Genomic DNA, 15,124 nt, shown 5'->3' with positions numbered 1-15,124 from the left:
TTCCATATGATATGAAAATTTAGGTTTAGATTAATATATAATTGAATTGCTCTAATTTTTGTAGCTACTGCTAGGCTGGCATTAGAGTCGCTCAACAACAGTTTCTTGTGCGCTTTTCTCTTTGTGATTAGAAGAATATATGACAAAAAAAAACTATGAAATTACATTCACGACACTGCTATATAGGACATAGGTGATTGAATGTGTGAATCCTCGGGGAACAATCCCCTAGGGAATAAAATCCCTCCCACTTAGACGTCACTCCGTCACTGTGATTTACTTCCCTTCCAAATACCTTGGGTGGGCAGGGAGGTACATATCGGGTGAGCACATCACCTTTTGCCACAATAGGTGATTGAACATGTCAATGATTGAAATTAATTATATAACAAAGATAAAATGTTGCTACGGTTTTACAAAAAATAATTAAGCAGTTAAATGCTATGAGTAAATGCTAGGCTAGCGAAAACATCTAGAGAAATAATACAATAGGTTGGCATAATCTAACATGCGTCAACCTATCTACTGAGTCAAGATAGACTACATCAGGACCAATATCAAAAAATTTAATCTTTTCTGTGAACCATCTAACACATTTTTAGGAGTATGCTAATAGTCACAATCAGTAATCTTATATTTCAGAAGATAATTGTGTAAATTGCAAAAGAATATCTGACCACAGAATTTGGCCTGGCTAATACTACAAGTTGGATTCTACCACAAAATCAGCTGAATTCGAAGGCTTTTAAACAACTCGACAGTTAATGCAGTCCTGAATGATTCAGACTAATATCTCTTACCTTATGACCCTTGAGCTGCATAACTTTGGAAACTTCCTTCACTGAAGCATCTTTAGAGTAAACAATCTCCCAAACCTAAAATAAATTTACAGCATAAAAAATATTTTAAAAAATAGAATCAAATTGAAATTTATGAGTGATTTTCCAGTGTTATTGATGTGACTACAATGCATATACCGTATTCCTGACTAGATTATCTTCATCAAAAGCATTTCAGGTTCTGAGACCATTTAAGCAACTATTTTTTTTATTAGTTTATAGAAACTTCCATGTATATATTAGCTCAACTATTTCGAATGAAAGAGAAACAAACCTTCACATCAGCAGTAAAAGCTGCAGCAGCTAGAAACCGTCCATTTTGTGATAATGCAGCCATGTTGTTTTTAAGCTGGTTTGTATCAACAACTCCCAGCTCCTTCCCACTTTTTCCATGCCAAAGTTTGATGCTAGTATCTAAAATTAAATATGCAGTACACTATTCAACATAGTTTCTTCAAATAATAAAGGATAATATCATATATCATGAACAATACTTTCATATAGGTTCTATTCACCGAATAGTTAAAGATACTTTATAATCAACCCTGGAATGTTGTAAAACCAAAACAATCCCTTGAAAACTGTCACTCCCCTGCTAAAGGATATTTCTTTATGAAAGATCATTGTGTAGGCACAATGACTTAGGAATTAAATCTTCAAAACGGGTCCCACTTCAAATACTAAATAATACGACTCCACCTTCAATGCCAAGCTTATATTCGTAAATGTACAGATGATTAGATAATTCACATACCGTCATGTGCTTTATCAGCTGTATCTAGAACTTTTCCAGTCTCAGCACATAACCATTGCAAAGTAGACCCACTAGTCGTTGCCAAAATTATTCCATCAGGTGAGACACTGATATGATCATAGTTAGAAACTAATCCTTTGGAATCATGAAGTGGAATTGGAAACACCCTCAAGGTCTTGGGATCCTCATCAAGATGATAACGGACTGTAGAATGTACCCATCAGATGCAAAAGACAGTCAGAAGAACAAATCCATGCAAATCATTAAACCATGACAAATGAAGCCCAAGATACATACAGCCCATCCAAGGAATACAACAAACAGAAGTATATGAGCTCATCTAAGCCCAATGATACATGTTTGCATAAGGAGTACCACCAAAGCTTCTAGTTTAGCTGATATCGAAAAAAAATACTAAATTTTGCATGAGGATGTAAAGTACAATGACATGGATGTTCTCAAGAAAAACAAATATCCAAAATTGAAAAACAAAGCAAATAAAGACAATCAAGTGTCTAGAAGAAAACAAAAAGGGTTTCTTATTTTTTTTAAAAAAAAACTATGAAGTAGGTAGATCAGATGTAACAATGCTTCAGAATAGAAAGAGCAGCTATTGAGCAATCTGTTAAGACATAATGTTGCCATGAATTCATTTTTTGAATGAAAATTTACAAAAAAGAATTTTCGCTACACATACCATTAATATTCCAAATTCGTACGGAACCATCTTTAGAAGCTGTAATTATCTTCTCCGAATCAGGTGTGAAACACAAGCAAGTTACTGCACTCTGGAAAAGAGTTATGGCAATTAATGTAGTATACATGAAGAATATCGTATATTGTCAACTTAAGTTGCAGTAGCAAAGAAGCCCATCTATATTTTTTAAACAAGCTAGCCATGGAATTGAAAATTGAATAACAGCAAAGAACAGTGATGATCCTAAGAAACCATCAATTTCAAGCAAAAATGTGCTTTGATGGCTGATGAATATATAGTGCACCAGAAAACTGAAATCCCATTGCAATCAATTAAACAGTTAATTTTGAAACCTGAGTATATCGAAATAAACAAAGCAAATATGATAAGTATAGTTTGCAGATCAAACATGAAAAATTCCAATTGTAAATTTGAAAGAAGTTAAGTCTAAGCAGCAATACAAAAATATTGAGAAGAAGATAGTATTACAGAGGAGAAAGAGATATGAACAAAGAGGAAAGAATTAATTAGCATAGAAAAGATCAAGCACAACACCTTGAACCATGGATTAAATGTCATACAGATGCCAAATATGTATTATTCTAATCAGGGACAAATCCTGAACCTAGGTCGACATAAACGAGCTAAACCTGTGTTGCATATGTCATCCAGAACCATCATTATCTCACTCATAAAACAGACACCTATCCTCTGTCCATATTGGCAAGGCCACTCCAATAGCCAGCTGCTATTGGAAAAATTGATGATTGACCATTAATATTCTATCAGATGTTCAAGCTTTCTACCAAAATTGTAAAACACTTAGATAATCACATCAAAGCCAGAAAGTCCACAATTGATCCTCCCTAATTAATTTACATTGCAAGGTTTCATACTGTGCAAATACTATTTTGACAATTTAATTAAATTAGTTAATAATTAACTTTTTATTATAATTAATTATTTTACTTAATAAATAATTCGATTGCTAATATATATGTATTCTTCTATTTATATTTGAAAATTAATTTAATCACCTATTCTTACAATCAATTAAATTTTAATTTTTAACTTACATTTATGCATTTATAAATTGTATATTTCTTTCTTTTCATAAAGATTTACACATAATGTAGAATGTTGCAATGAGAAACAAGAGAAAATAAAAGAGCATTTAGTTTCATTTTCATTTTCTAAAAAACACGCATTTTTCCTTTCCTTAGAAAATGACTTTTAGACATTCTTTATTTTCCCATAAAATGATATCTTCTTTTCTAGAAAACAAATGTAGAAATTGCCAACCAAACAATGTTTTCCCTTTTCTCAGAAAATGAAAATGGAAAATTTACAAACCAAACGCTGCCCAAGTCTTTCCCAGATCCTTTATAAACCAAGGGGCATATTTTGCTGTACAATTCAACAATATTGGAGTTTGTAGATGCAAGAGACTTTCATTATTAAAAATGTAAATGTTGGCGCAATCTGCCCTTAGGTGACTAGAATTGATCGTAGGTTTTGATATTTGGATAAAGAATTTAAATTAGGTTGATATGTGTATTTGAGTCATGCTTGAGAAACACACATAGTGATGTCTTGGCGCTGCTAAGGTCAATGGATACGTCATGGCTTAAGGTCCGTGGAGATTAGAGAAGGATCACATGGGGAATCCGAAGGGCCATAGGATGAGAGTATCAGAGTGCAACTATGCTTGGGAAGTGAACTATGTAGAGGAAGCATGAAGGATGACACATGAAACCGAGAATTCAGGTGTATTTGAAGGACGAGAAGCCTAATGAGAGATGACCTTATGGTCGAGAAGCTGCATAGGTAAACTCTTTGTAAGTTGAAAGTTGAGAAACTTGTACTCAAGAAAAGAAGGTAGATCTCAACCTAGACAAAGGCTGAAAGAGTTCTTATTGATAAAACCTTAAACCCCAAAAGGCAATTTGGGGCTGCTCAAGGCTTGTGGTTTGGTTTAGTAGACTGACAATTAACATCTGATGTCAACTGATGGTGGCTGAGTTAACTGGGCAGCCGACTTAGGCTGACAATTCCTACAGTATAAAAGCTAGAGAGAGTTGTTGAACTGCGTGATAATAGTAAGATTTGATAACAACTACAGAATCTTCATCAGTCAACTAACAACACAGTAGTGCACTGAATTCTAGCAACTGAGATTGGATGGCTATAAGAAGGGTGAAGAGGATTTGTAAACTAATGGTTACAAATATACTCTTGTAATCAACTAAGCTCATTGCAATTCTTTCTCTTCTTCATTTGTAAGTCTCCTTGTACTCCATCGAAGTTCCCCACCTCCACAATTTGACCGAGAAGGAGAAAATATAAAGGGCTTTCAAGAGTCATCAACTAAAGAATCATAAGCCGTGGAGTAGAAACCTTGGAGGTTGTCAAACTACGTAGCACGTGTTAGCTTTGTAATTTCTTTTAGCTTCCATTTTCATCGGCCCATAAAATTATTGTCAGGTTACGGGTTCGAGTCTCGAAAATAACCTCTTACAAAATCCAAGTAAAATAGCATACAATAGACCCTCGGGACCTCGTATCGGCGGAAGATTCGTGAACCAAGTTGCCTTTTTTTCCATTTTCATCGCATATTCAGTTTATAAGCTATAACCTCACAGGGAGAAATGGTATGGTATCCACCCCCCGACCTTCCTACCATCTCACTCGCATCAAGTCCTAATAGTTGGTATCAAAGCTAGGTGTCTCTTCTACAAACTAATCGTCGAAAAAGCATGAAGAGACGATGACTGACTTAAGCATCCATCCACCGAAATTTGAAGGAAAATTATCTGTGTCAAAGCGATGGAGGTATTCTTTAAATTTGATTTTGATATGATGCTTATTATAAAAAATGACTTTGAGATCAGAAATACCTAGGGATGCCAAAGGAAAAGAATTGAAGATGAGTAAATTGGATAAAGAAATAAAAGACTCGGTGCATTTTATATGAGGGGCACTTTGTATAAGCTGGTTTATATTTTGTATGAATTGGGAGCAATTTGCATGAACTAAGAACACTTCATATGAACAAGCAAAGGTCGCATTACTTCTTGATGTTCGTAACTATAATGAAACTTGAATTCAGGTGACGCTTGTAAGATGAAAGTGTGAAGACAATTCATAGAATAAAAGGAGGATATGAGTTCTTTAAATGCTCTTCCTTATAAGGTGAAGAGACCTTCCTTATAAGTTGAGTAGGTTCACTTAAAAGGTGAAGAGGCCTTCCTTATAAGATGAGTAGGTTCCTTATAGGTGAAGGTGTCTCCCATATGAGTTGAAGTTTTCCTCATAGAGGGAGTCTGTCCTTACAGTGTATGTCACCCTAATAAGGTAAATTTCCCTTATAAGATGACAAGGTTTTGTTTATGAGGTGAAGAGGTCTTTAATTTTTGAGCTTAGGAGATTGGTTTCCTTCATAATTATAAGTAAAAGAGGTTTTCTTAATTAGATTAGGGAATATCCCTTCAAAGGTGAAGAGGTAGAGATGTGCTTGGCTGAAATCAATTTTATAGACAAGTTGAGATTTATAAATGACGTAGGTTAGTTTCAAGAGCTCAAAAGTGATGACGGAGATGAAGAATTAGGATCTCTCTGCTAGACAAATCACCTCTTAACGTGGCACACAAACTTATTTGTAGGCATATAATGTTCACATTTGAGGTAGAATTAATAGTGTTTAGTGTGGGACTAGCTGTTGCATGAGAATGGGGAAGTAGAAGCTTATAGTAGCCACAAACTGCAAGCAAGCCTGGGAATTACTAGACAATGATAACCGTGTGACCACTTATGTAGCAAAGTGGTAGCTGAAATAAACAACTAAAGTAAGGACTGGGAACTGTAGTTTGTTCAGACCAAAGGAGAGTTGAATGTCAAAGCAGACAGGTTAGCCAAGGAAGCATGAAGAACCTGGTGTAGCATTATGGAGCGCAGCCACCCACTCGTGGGTACAAGACTGCCAGGATGTGATTATGTTAATGAGAGCATGAACACTGATGTACTAGATAATGGTTGATATTGAGAAATAAAATTCTATCCCATTTATCAAAAAAAGAGTTTATTTACAGGCTTTTACAATAGGTATTGGTCATTTGTCAGGTTGTAATGCCTACTGTACTATATATAGTATGGCACATGTCATGGTATGTGAATGGGTTAGTTACAAATTACTCCTAATGCCCAATCTTTTACCCTCTTCAGGAGGTATGTTAGATTCTTATTGGTGGATATACCTAGTAAGTATTTAGCTCTTAATAAAAGCATGAGGTCATTATGTTGAACATAGGTAACCTAATGTGCAAATGATAGAAATTCATTAATACAATGATTAAATGTTGCTTCTGGAAAAGATGAGATACATTAAAATAGTTAAATATCCCAAATTAGCACATCGGACAAAAATACAGGGATATGCCTAGAGAAGTAGAAAATACAATAGATCAGCTGAGTCAAAATTGTGCCAACTAATATTAAGCATTGATATTAGTCATAGAAAGAGTTTCATTCTAGGCTAGCCTAACACTAAAATTATTGTCATGCAACCTAGTAGTCACGGGTTTGAGTTGTAGAAACAGCCTCCTGCAATGCAGGATAAGGCTACATACAATAGACACTTCCCCGAGATCTCAGGCGGGAGTTTTGTGCACCGGACTGCCCTTTATAGAGTTTCATTCAAGCCTAAGACCGAAAAAAGGACAGAAATCTCTTCCATATGATATGAAAATTTAGGTTTAGATTAATATATAATTGAATTGCTCTAATTTTTGTAGCTACTGCTAGGCTGGCATTAGAGAAGCTGAAATAATGTTACTTGAGTTCTTATTGGCACCTACTCTATGTGATTAGAAGAATATATGACAAAAAAAGACTATGAAATTGCATTCATGACACTGCTATATAGGACATAGGTGATTGAACATGTGAATCCTCGGGGAACAATCCCCTGGGGAATAAAATCCCTCCCACTTAGACGTCGCTCCATCACTGTGATTTACTTCCCTTCCAAATACCTTGGATGGGCAGGGAGAGGCATCTAGGGTGAACGCATCACCTTTTGCCACAATAGGTGATTGAACGGGTGAATGATTGAAATTAATTATATAACAAAGATAAAATGTTGCTACGGTTTTACAAAAAATAATTAAGCAGTTAAATGCCATGAGTAAATGCTAGGCTAGCGGAAACATCTAGAGAAATAATACAATAGGTTGGCATAATCTAACATGCGTCAACCTATCTACTGAGTCAAGATAGACTACATCAGAACCAATATCAAAAAATTTAATCTTTTCTGTGAACCATCTAACACATTTTTAGGAGTATGCTAATAGTCACAATCAGTAATCTTAGATTTCAGAAGATAATTGTGTAAATTGCAAAAGAATATCTGACCACAGAATTTGGCCTGGCTAATACTACAAGTTGGAGGCTACCACAAAATTAGCTGAATTCGAAGGCTTTTAAACAACAACAACAACAACAACCAAGCCTTTTCCCACTAGGTGGGGTCGGCTAAAGGCTTTTAAACAACTCGACAGTTAATGCAGTTCTGAATTATTCAGACTAATATCTCTTACCTTATGACCCTTGAGCTGCATAACTTTGGAAACTTCCTTCACTGAAGCATCTTTAGAGTAAACAATCTCCCAAACCTAAAATAAATTTACAGCATAAAAAATATTTTAAAAAATAGAATCAAATTGAAATTTATGAGTGATTTTCCAGTGTTATTGATGTGACTACAATGCATATACTGTATTACTGATTAGATTATCTTCATCAAAAGCATTTCAGGTTATGAGACCATTTAAGCAACTATTTTTTTTATTAGTTTATAGAAACTTCCATGTATATATTAACTATTTCAAATGAAAGAGAAACAAACCTTCACATCAGCAGTAAAAGCTGCAGCAGCTAGAAACCGTCCATTTTGTGATAATGCAGCCATGTTGTTTTTAAGCTGGTTTGTATCTACAACTCCCAGCTCCTTCCCACTTTTTCCATGCCAAAGTTTGATGCTAGTATCTAAAATTAAATATGCAGAACACTATTCAACATAGTTTCTTCAATATATCATGAACAATACTTTCATATAGGTTCTATTCACCAAATAGTTAAAGATACTTTATAATCAACCCTGGAATGTTGTAAAACCAAAACAATCCCTTGAAAACTGTCGCTCCCCTGCTAAAGGATATTTCTTTATGAAAGATCATTGTGTAGGCACAATGACTTAGGAATTAAATCTTCAAAACGGGTCCCACTTCAAATACTAAATAATACGACTCCACCTTCAATGCCAAGCTTATACCAATTTCAAATTTATCCTCGTCAAGCGAGCAGGAACATCATAACCAACATGTCCCACGATTATACCATGTCAGTTGTATTAGTCCCAATTATTTGGGTAAACTACAAGTTAGATGGAGTTTTTTTCTCCATTGAACTCAACATAAGACTACATCACTAATAATATTTAATTCTTAAATCACTCTTTATTTATTAGCTAGAGTGATCTACGATCTCCCTCCATTGCACCTTCAACTCTAATTGATTTGCCAAACTAAAGAATCAATTTGGCATTTTTGAACACATAGATATCATCTTAAGTCTTAACATAGCTCTTTTCTTCCTTTTTATTATATGTTGAAGCTACACTAAATTACTTTGAGACAACTTTTTAAAATATTTTTAGTATTTCCACACATCCATCTTAAGCTTCTCATTTTTGCTATATTAACTTTTTTTGGTTGTTTTCTAATTGCTCAACAGCTTGATTTACAAATAGAGCAAGACCTGCCAATCTTATGAAAGTTTCTTTACAATTTAAGAGGCACATGATTATCACACAAGATTCAACCAACACATCTCATTAGTGGCACAAGTGGGAGGAAAAGTACACTGATCTATTTCCAGAATGAGAGCTTAAATTAGTTCTCAATGCACTAAAAGATGTTGAAGTAGCAATCAGTCAAGACTACACATCTCTAGTAGATTAAACGAACCTTTAAGAGATTGCATCATGTCAATGATGTTTATTATGATTCTTGTGGACCTAAGGTATCACAAATGTAGCATAATGTTATGGATCATAAATATACATATTCAAATTGAATACATATTCATAGTCAAAAATATATACATATATGCATGCTGACCATAAAAATACATATCCATGTAAATGCATTTGCATACGCATGCTGAGTGCACACATCTACTACATACACATGCTAAGCGCACCAGTAAAAAGGTTCAACGCTTCAAATCCACAGAACTCAGCGCTACAAGGATCCATGTACAAGCAACTTTGCATGCAACTTACTAACTTAGCACTACACTCATGCAGTACATTGCAAAATTTGATGGGCTGGCCCAGAAGAACTTTATAAGTCATTGTACTTGGTATATAATGTTGTGGAATTGTAATTGAGGGCATAGTTTGTAAAATCGCAATCCTGGATCGTAGGATCACGTGATCCTAGATCGTACGATCCGGAAGCACAAATCGATCCTGAATCATGCAGAATCAACTTTTGTAGTAGGATCGGAACCAAATCAGTAGGATAGTAACAGGTTCAGAGCAGGATCGATAGAAACTTTGAGAGATCATAACTTTTGATTCGGATTGAACCACAGAACCCGTAATATATCAAATCGAAGCTCGTTCAGATATCTATAGTTAGTTTAAAGGTTTACCCTTAACCGCCCAATTTCAAATTAAAAAATATCATTTAAATCCTTTTCGGATGCCCGAAAGATTTCGTCTTTTTTATTATCTTTTTTTCGTCTTTTGCAAAGTTAAGGTTAGGGTTTTGAAGTTATTTAAACATATGTTTAATTATTTTTGAGTTAGTTTTTATCAATAATATTCTGTCATTTTTTTCTTAAAATGATGAGTTTTTGAATGTTTATTGTCTAGTATTTTGCGGAACCAACGGGCCTTTAAAAGATTATTTCCAATATTCGTGTTCAAATCAAAGGATTCAATAGCTTCCTTTACGATAGGTGTTTTGTTGACCTTTAAATTGGATCATCTTGTAAACCAAGGCAACATTCTTGAAGTTGTTTATTATTATTATTATTATTATTATTATTATGTTAATAGAAATTTTATACTCTTTCATTTTATGAAATGAAAATATAAATATTATTGAATACTACTATGTGAGAATGGCAGTTAAATTACCAGTTAATTTAAATTTATACAAGTAATAATGTAATTTGAGATGTTGAGTGTCGACAGTTGCATATATGTAAAATTATTAATCTATTTATATGTAAATGTGTTTTTTAGATTTTTTTTCTAATTATTAATCATGTACCATAAAATTTTAAAGGTTTTTGGTAAGATTGTACGATTCTACGATCTGATCCCGACCGATCCAATTCTGATCAATTCTGCGTGGGATCACAATTCTACAAACTATGATTGAGGGGATAGCTACAAATGCCATCTGGAAACCATTTAGTAAACAACTTAAATGCTGCCATTGCTTGGCAGACTGTCTACTGCTTTTAATTTTTTTTTTTTTTGACATTCTGGTTCTTTAATTTAGTTTGCCTCACTTTCAATAAACAATAAATTTATAAAGAGTCAATTGCTATATACCTTCAAGAACATGATAATAATATTCATCAACTTTTAGAAAATGTAACAAATATTAGCCGATGTCAAAATTTGTAATAATTTTATGCATCAACAATTAGAAATGAAGCAATTATATCAAAAACTTTTAGAAATATAACAAATATACTCAAATCAATATTAACACTCGTAGACATCAACATTTAGAAAACAATTATATCGATCAGTTAGTGTGTTGTCCGGAGTAGAAATTAATTTATTTTATTTAATTACATGTCCATGTCAAGGTTTTGAAAAGTGTATAGAGAGAATAATCAGTCAACCACATATGCAGTATGTGGGCACATATGACATCAATAATAAAACACATTATATTAACAAAAGTTCACAACTCTGAATAATTAAGATAAGCAATGCATATAAAAGAAAAAATTTGGAACTAAGAGACTTATAAGAGATCTATAAAACAGAATACTCAACCTAGTGATATATAGAAGAGAATACTAAACCGCATTAGATGACAAAATGTTTAATGCTTAGAAATATGTGAGCTTAACAATTAACCAATATATAAATTGTTTATACAAAAAGCTTCACAAAAGTTTAACCTAAGAAACTTATAGGAGAGATTATCTAACAAAATTTATAATTATACACATCTTAATGTCCTCCTGGTAGACACCCTCACTCTTTTCTCATTATTTCTCAATTATATTAGGTTTAGACTAGTTTAAACAAACCATATTTTTTTTAATAAATTTGATCAATTTGATTTGGACTTATCTAAGGACTCAGCTACATAAGCAACTCAAATAATGACTTGCACTAATTGCATATTGAACTCTTTGGCCCTAACTCACCTCTTGGTCATATAAACCATAAGCTGTAGCTTGGACTGAATATATGTGATATGTAATGTGGTCCTTTTAACATGACTCAAACAGACTTATATAACTCTGTTGGCAATCTCACAAGAGAAGCGATTATGATATCAGTCTGGGCTTGGGATTTAGTTACGAGGCAATCTAATGTTTGATGTTGTATTTGCAGTTAATAATCGTACTCTTCAGTGGGGGATTCAGGAAAATCACTCATGGTGTGATGCTCATTGATGGGGCAAGAGAATTCACAAAATATCCACTAAAGAATTATATAATTCTGTTGTATTGATTGAACTAGAAATTGAAATATGTTTTCAACACCCATTGTAGTTGATTCTAATAATCACGTGTGCCTCATGCCCGACAATCGCTGCTGCTTGAATGCTTCAGGCATAGTAATGAAAATTGATTTTGAGAACAGGATTAGGACTGCATACTTAAAGAATCTAAATATCAGTTGCATCGAATTGATAGAATCAATGAAATCATAATGGACAAAGAAAATTTAAAAAATGAGAAAGCAATAAAATTATTCACATATCTACAGATTTTCTAAATCTTAAGACAAATCTATTATATATCATTATATAGCAAATTATTAAATAACCCAATATAAAAATAATATAGCAATTATTAATATAAGATTAATACCACAACAACAATCAAGTCTTATCCCACTAGGTGGAATCGGCTATATGGATCCTTTTATGTCATTAGACTATATCCCCTACTATATCATCATTTATACTTAAATAAATTTTATCTTGTTTTATTGTTGCTAACCAAGTTTTTTTTTGTCTTCCTCATTTGATGTGCGTGTTTATCCTAGTTTCACATCGTCTAACTAGACGTCTAAGTACATGCAGATACCTCTTAAATGCTCTTAGAGTTTTCCCTCAATAGATACAACTCCGACTTTCTCTCTAATATTCTTATTTCTTATTTTATCCATCCTCATATGTCCACACATCCACCTTAACATCCTCATCTCTGCAATTCTCAACTTCTGCTCGTGCTCGAGTCATAACACAACATTCAGCTTCATATAACATAACAAGTCTAACTGCGATTTTATAGAATTTTTTTTTAAGTTTTAAAAGTATTTTATGATCACATAAAACACCCGACGCTCTCCTCCATTTCAACTATCATGTTTGTATTCTATGTAAGGCATCCATCGTTTTGCAAAAATGATCGTAAATATTTAAAGCTCTTAGTTCCAAGCAACTCGTTATCTTCTATCTTAACAATTATCTCATTATATCTAATATTGCTAAACTTAAATTCTATATATTTTGTCTTTATTCTACTGAGCCTAAAACATTTCCCTTCTAGTGTTTTCCGCCAAGATTCAAGCTTAGCATTTACTCCTTCACGTGTTTCATCTACCAAAACAATATCATCTGCAAACAGCATGCACCACGATACTATGTCTTGAATGCGTGCAGTGAGTTCGTCCATAATTAGTATAAAAAGATAAGGACTTAGAGCTGATCCTTGATGTAACCCTATCTTTATTGAAAATGTTTCAGTTACTCCGCCTGAAGTTTTTACTCTGGTTGTTACATCTTTATACATATCTTTAGTTCAATATATGTTACACTAATATCTCTCTTAGAACTCTATCATAAGTTTTTTCTAAGTTAAGAATATCATGTGTAGATCTTATCTTTGCTCCCGATATTTTTCAATTAGTTGTCTAGGAAGATGTAAGCTTCTATTGTCGACCTTCCAAGTATGACCCAAATTGATTTTCTATCACCATGATCTTCTTCCTTAATTTTATTTTATTACTCTTTCCCAAGGTTTCATGGTATGACTCATTAGTTTAATACTCCTATACTTTGCACAATTTTATACGTCTATTATTATATAAGAGAAGTAGAGTATTTATCCTCCATTGATTAGGCATTTTTCATTTTCAATATCATGTTAAATAATTTTGCAAGTCATTTAATCTAGGCACTTCCATAACTCTATAAGAATATCATCTGGTCCAACGGCTTTTCCATTGTGCATCTCATTTAAAACTTGTTCTACTTTTAAAGTTTAAATTTTACGATAAAAATTTAAATTTCTATACTCATTCGAGATACTTAAATTACCTAAGTTAAGTTGGTTACCTAAACCTCAATTAAAAAGTTAATAAAAATACTTCTTCCACCGCTCTTTTATTTCTCCATCATTTACTAGTACCTATTGCATTCATTTTTAATACATTTTATTTGGATAAGATGTCCTCCTTTCTCTCACTTTAGCTATTTTATAAATGTCTCTTTCCCCTTCTTTCGTATCTAATTTTTGATGATATAATCGTTCAAAAATTTCATTTTTTGCTTTATTCACTACATTCTTAGCCTCTTTCTTAGCTATTGTATATTTTCTTAAGTTTTCCTCGCTCTTACAAATATATAATTCCTTATAAGTTTTTCATTTTTCTTTAACTTTCTCTTATACTTTCTCATTCCACCACGAAGATTTTTTACTTAGTGGTGCATGTCCTTTTGACTCACCGAGTACACTCTTAGCTACTATTTATAACTTTTTATCATCTTATCCTATGTCGTATTAAAGTTACCATATATTTCACCTAATGTTTATACTCCTACCTTCTCCTTAAATATATTTTGCTTCCCATCCTTTAACTTTCACTACTTAATTTTAGAAGTCGTATGTATTTTCTTTCTATTGATACTATGTTTGAGGCGTTTATCAAACACTACTAAACTATTGAATAATTAAACTTTCTCCAAGGATAACCTTGCAATCTTTAAAAAACTTTCTATCTCTCTTCCTAACAATAAGAAAATCAATTTACGATTTATTATTTTCACTTTTGAACGTGACCAAATGTTCCTCTCTTTTTTAAAAAAATATATTAGCTAATATAAGGTCATATGCTATTACAAAATCCAATAGCTTTGTCAAATCAAATAGCTTCTTCTTGCTTTCCAGCTATAGCTTTGATTGACTAGATAGATCTCAACATCAATTGGCTAATCCCAATTCAATCGATTGGTCAATTGACTAAACCACAAATAGAAATATTTTATTCGCTAACTCCTCAATTGATTGGCCAATTGACTAAACCACAAATAGAAATATTTTATTCGCTAGCTCCTCAGCCCAAGTAGACTACTTAGTCCACAGCTCTTTAATCGATTGGATTCACTTCAAGTTGATTATAACTAATCCTAATGAACCAGTTTCATAACTAAGTTGAGTTCTACCCTCGCCCCATGCATATAAGTCAATCAACTCTCACACCTTACCGTCGGAGCTTACCTTTGCGACTTGACTTCACTGTCAAGTTACTTGTCCCTCACAAGCACTAGAGCCCTTGGCTCC

The 15,124-nt window shown here is 33.2% G+C and overlaps 1 protein-coding gene across 2 annotated transcripts in view; it reads right to left on the bottom strand.

Moving 5' to 3' along the window:
- The window catches only part of LOC122038452 (transducin beta-like protein 2), a 45,938-nt gene that overhangs the window by 17,905 nt on the left and 12,909 nt on the right, over positions 1–15,124 (bottom strand). The window contains exons 5-8 of one of the 2 annotated variants that reach the window (XM_042598209.1): positions 8,196–8,335; positions 7,888–7,962; positions 2,291–2,381; positions 1,573–1,797 (exon numbers count right to left, since the gene is read on the bottom strand). In XM_042598209.1, the coding sequence (XP_042454143.1) occupies positions 1,586–1,797; positions 2,291–2,381; positions 7,888–7,962; positions 8,196–8,335 (518 nt within the window). In that variant the 3' untranslated portion in view covers positions 1,573–1,585. Of the gene's footprint in view, positions 1–800; positions 876–1,113; positions 1,254–1,572; positions 1,798–2,290; positions 2,382–7,887; positions 7,963–8,195; positions 8,336–15,124 lie in introns of those variants that run through there. The other variant, XM_042598208.1, reaches the window with a different exon arrangement.

This window comes from Zingiber officinale, chromosome 1A (assembly GCF_018446385.1).
Source record: "Zingiber officinale cultivar Zhangliang chromosome 1A, Zo_v1.1, whole genome shotgun sequence".
NCBI classification, from domain to species: Eukaryota; Viridiplantae; Streptophyta; class Magnoliopsida; order Zingiberales; family Zingiberaceae; genus Zingiber; species Zingiber officinale.
The sequence above is the reverse complement of the archived record's forward strand: the minus strand, read 5'-3'. Positions and strand labels throughout refer to the sequence as shown.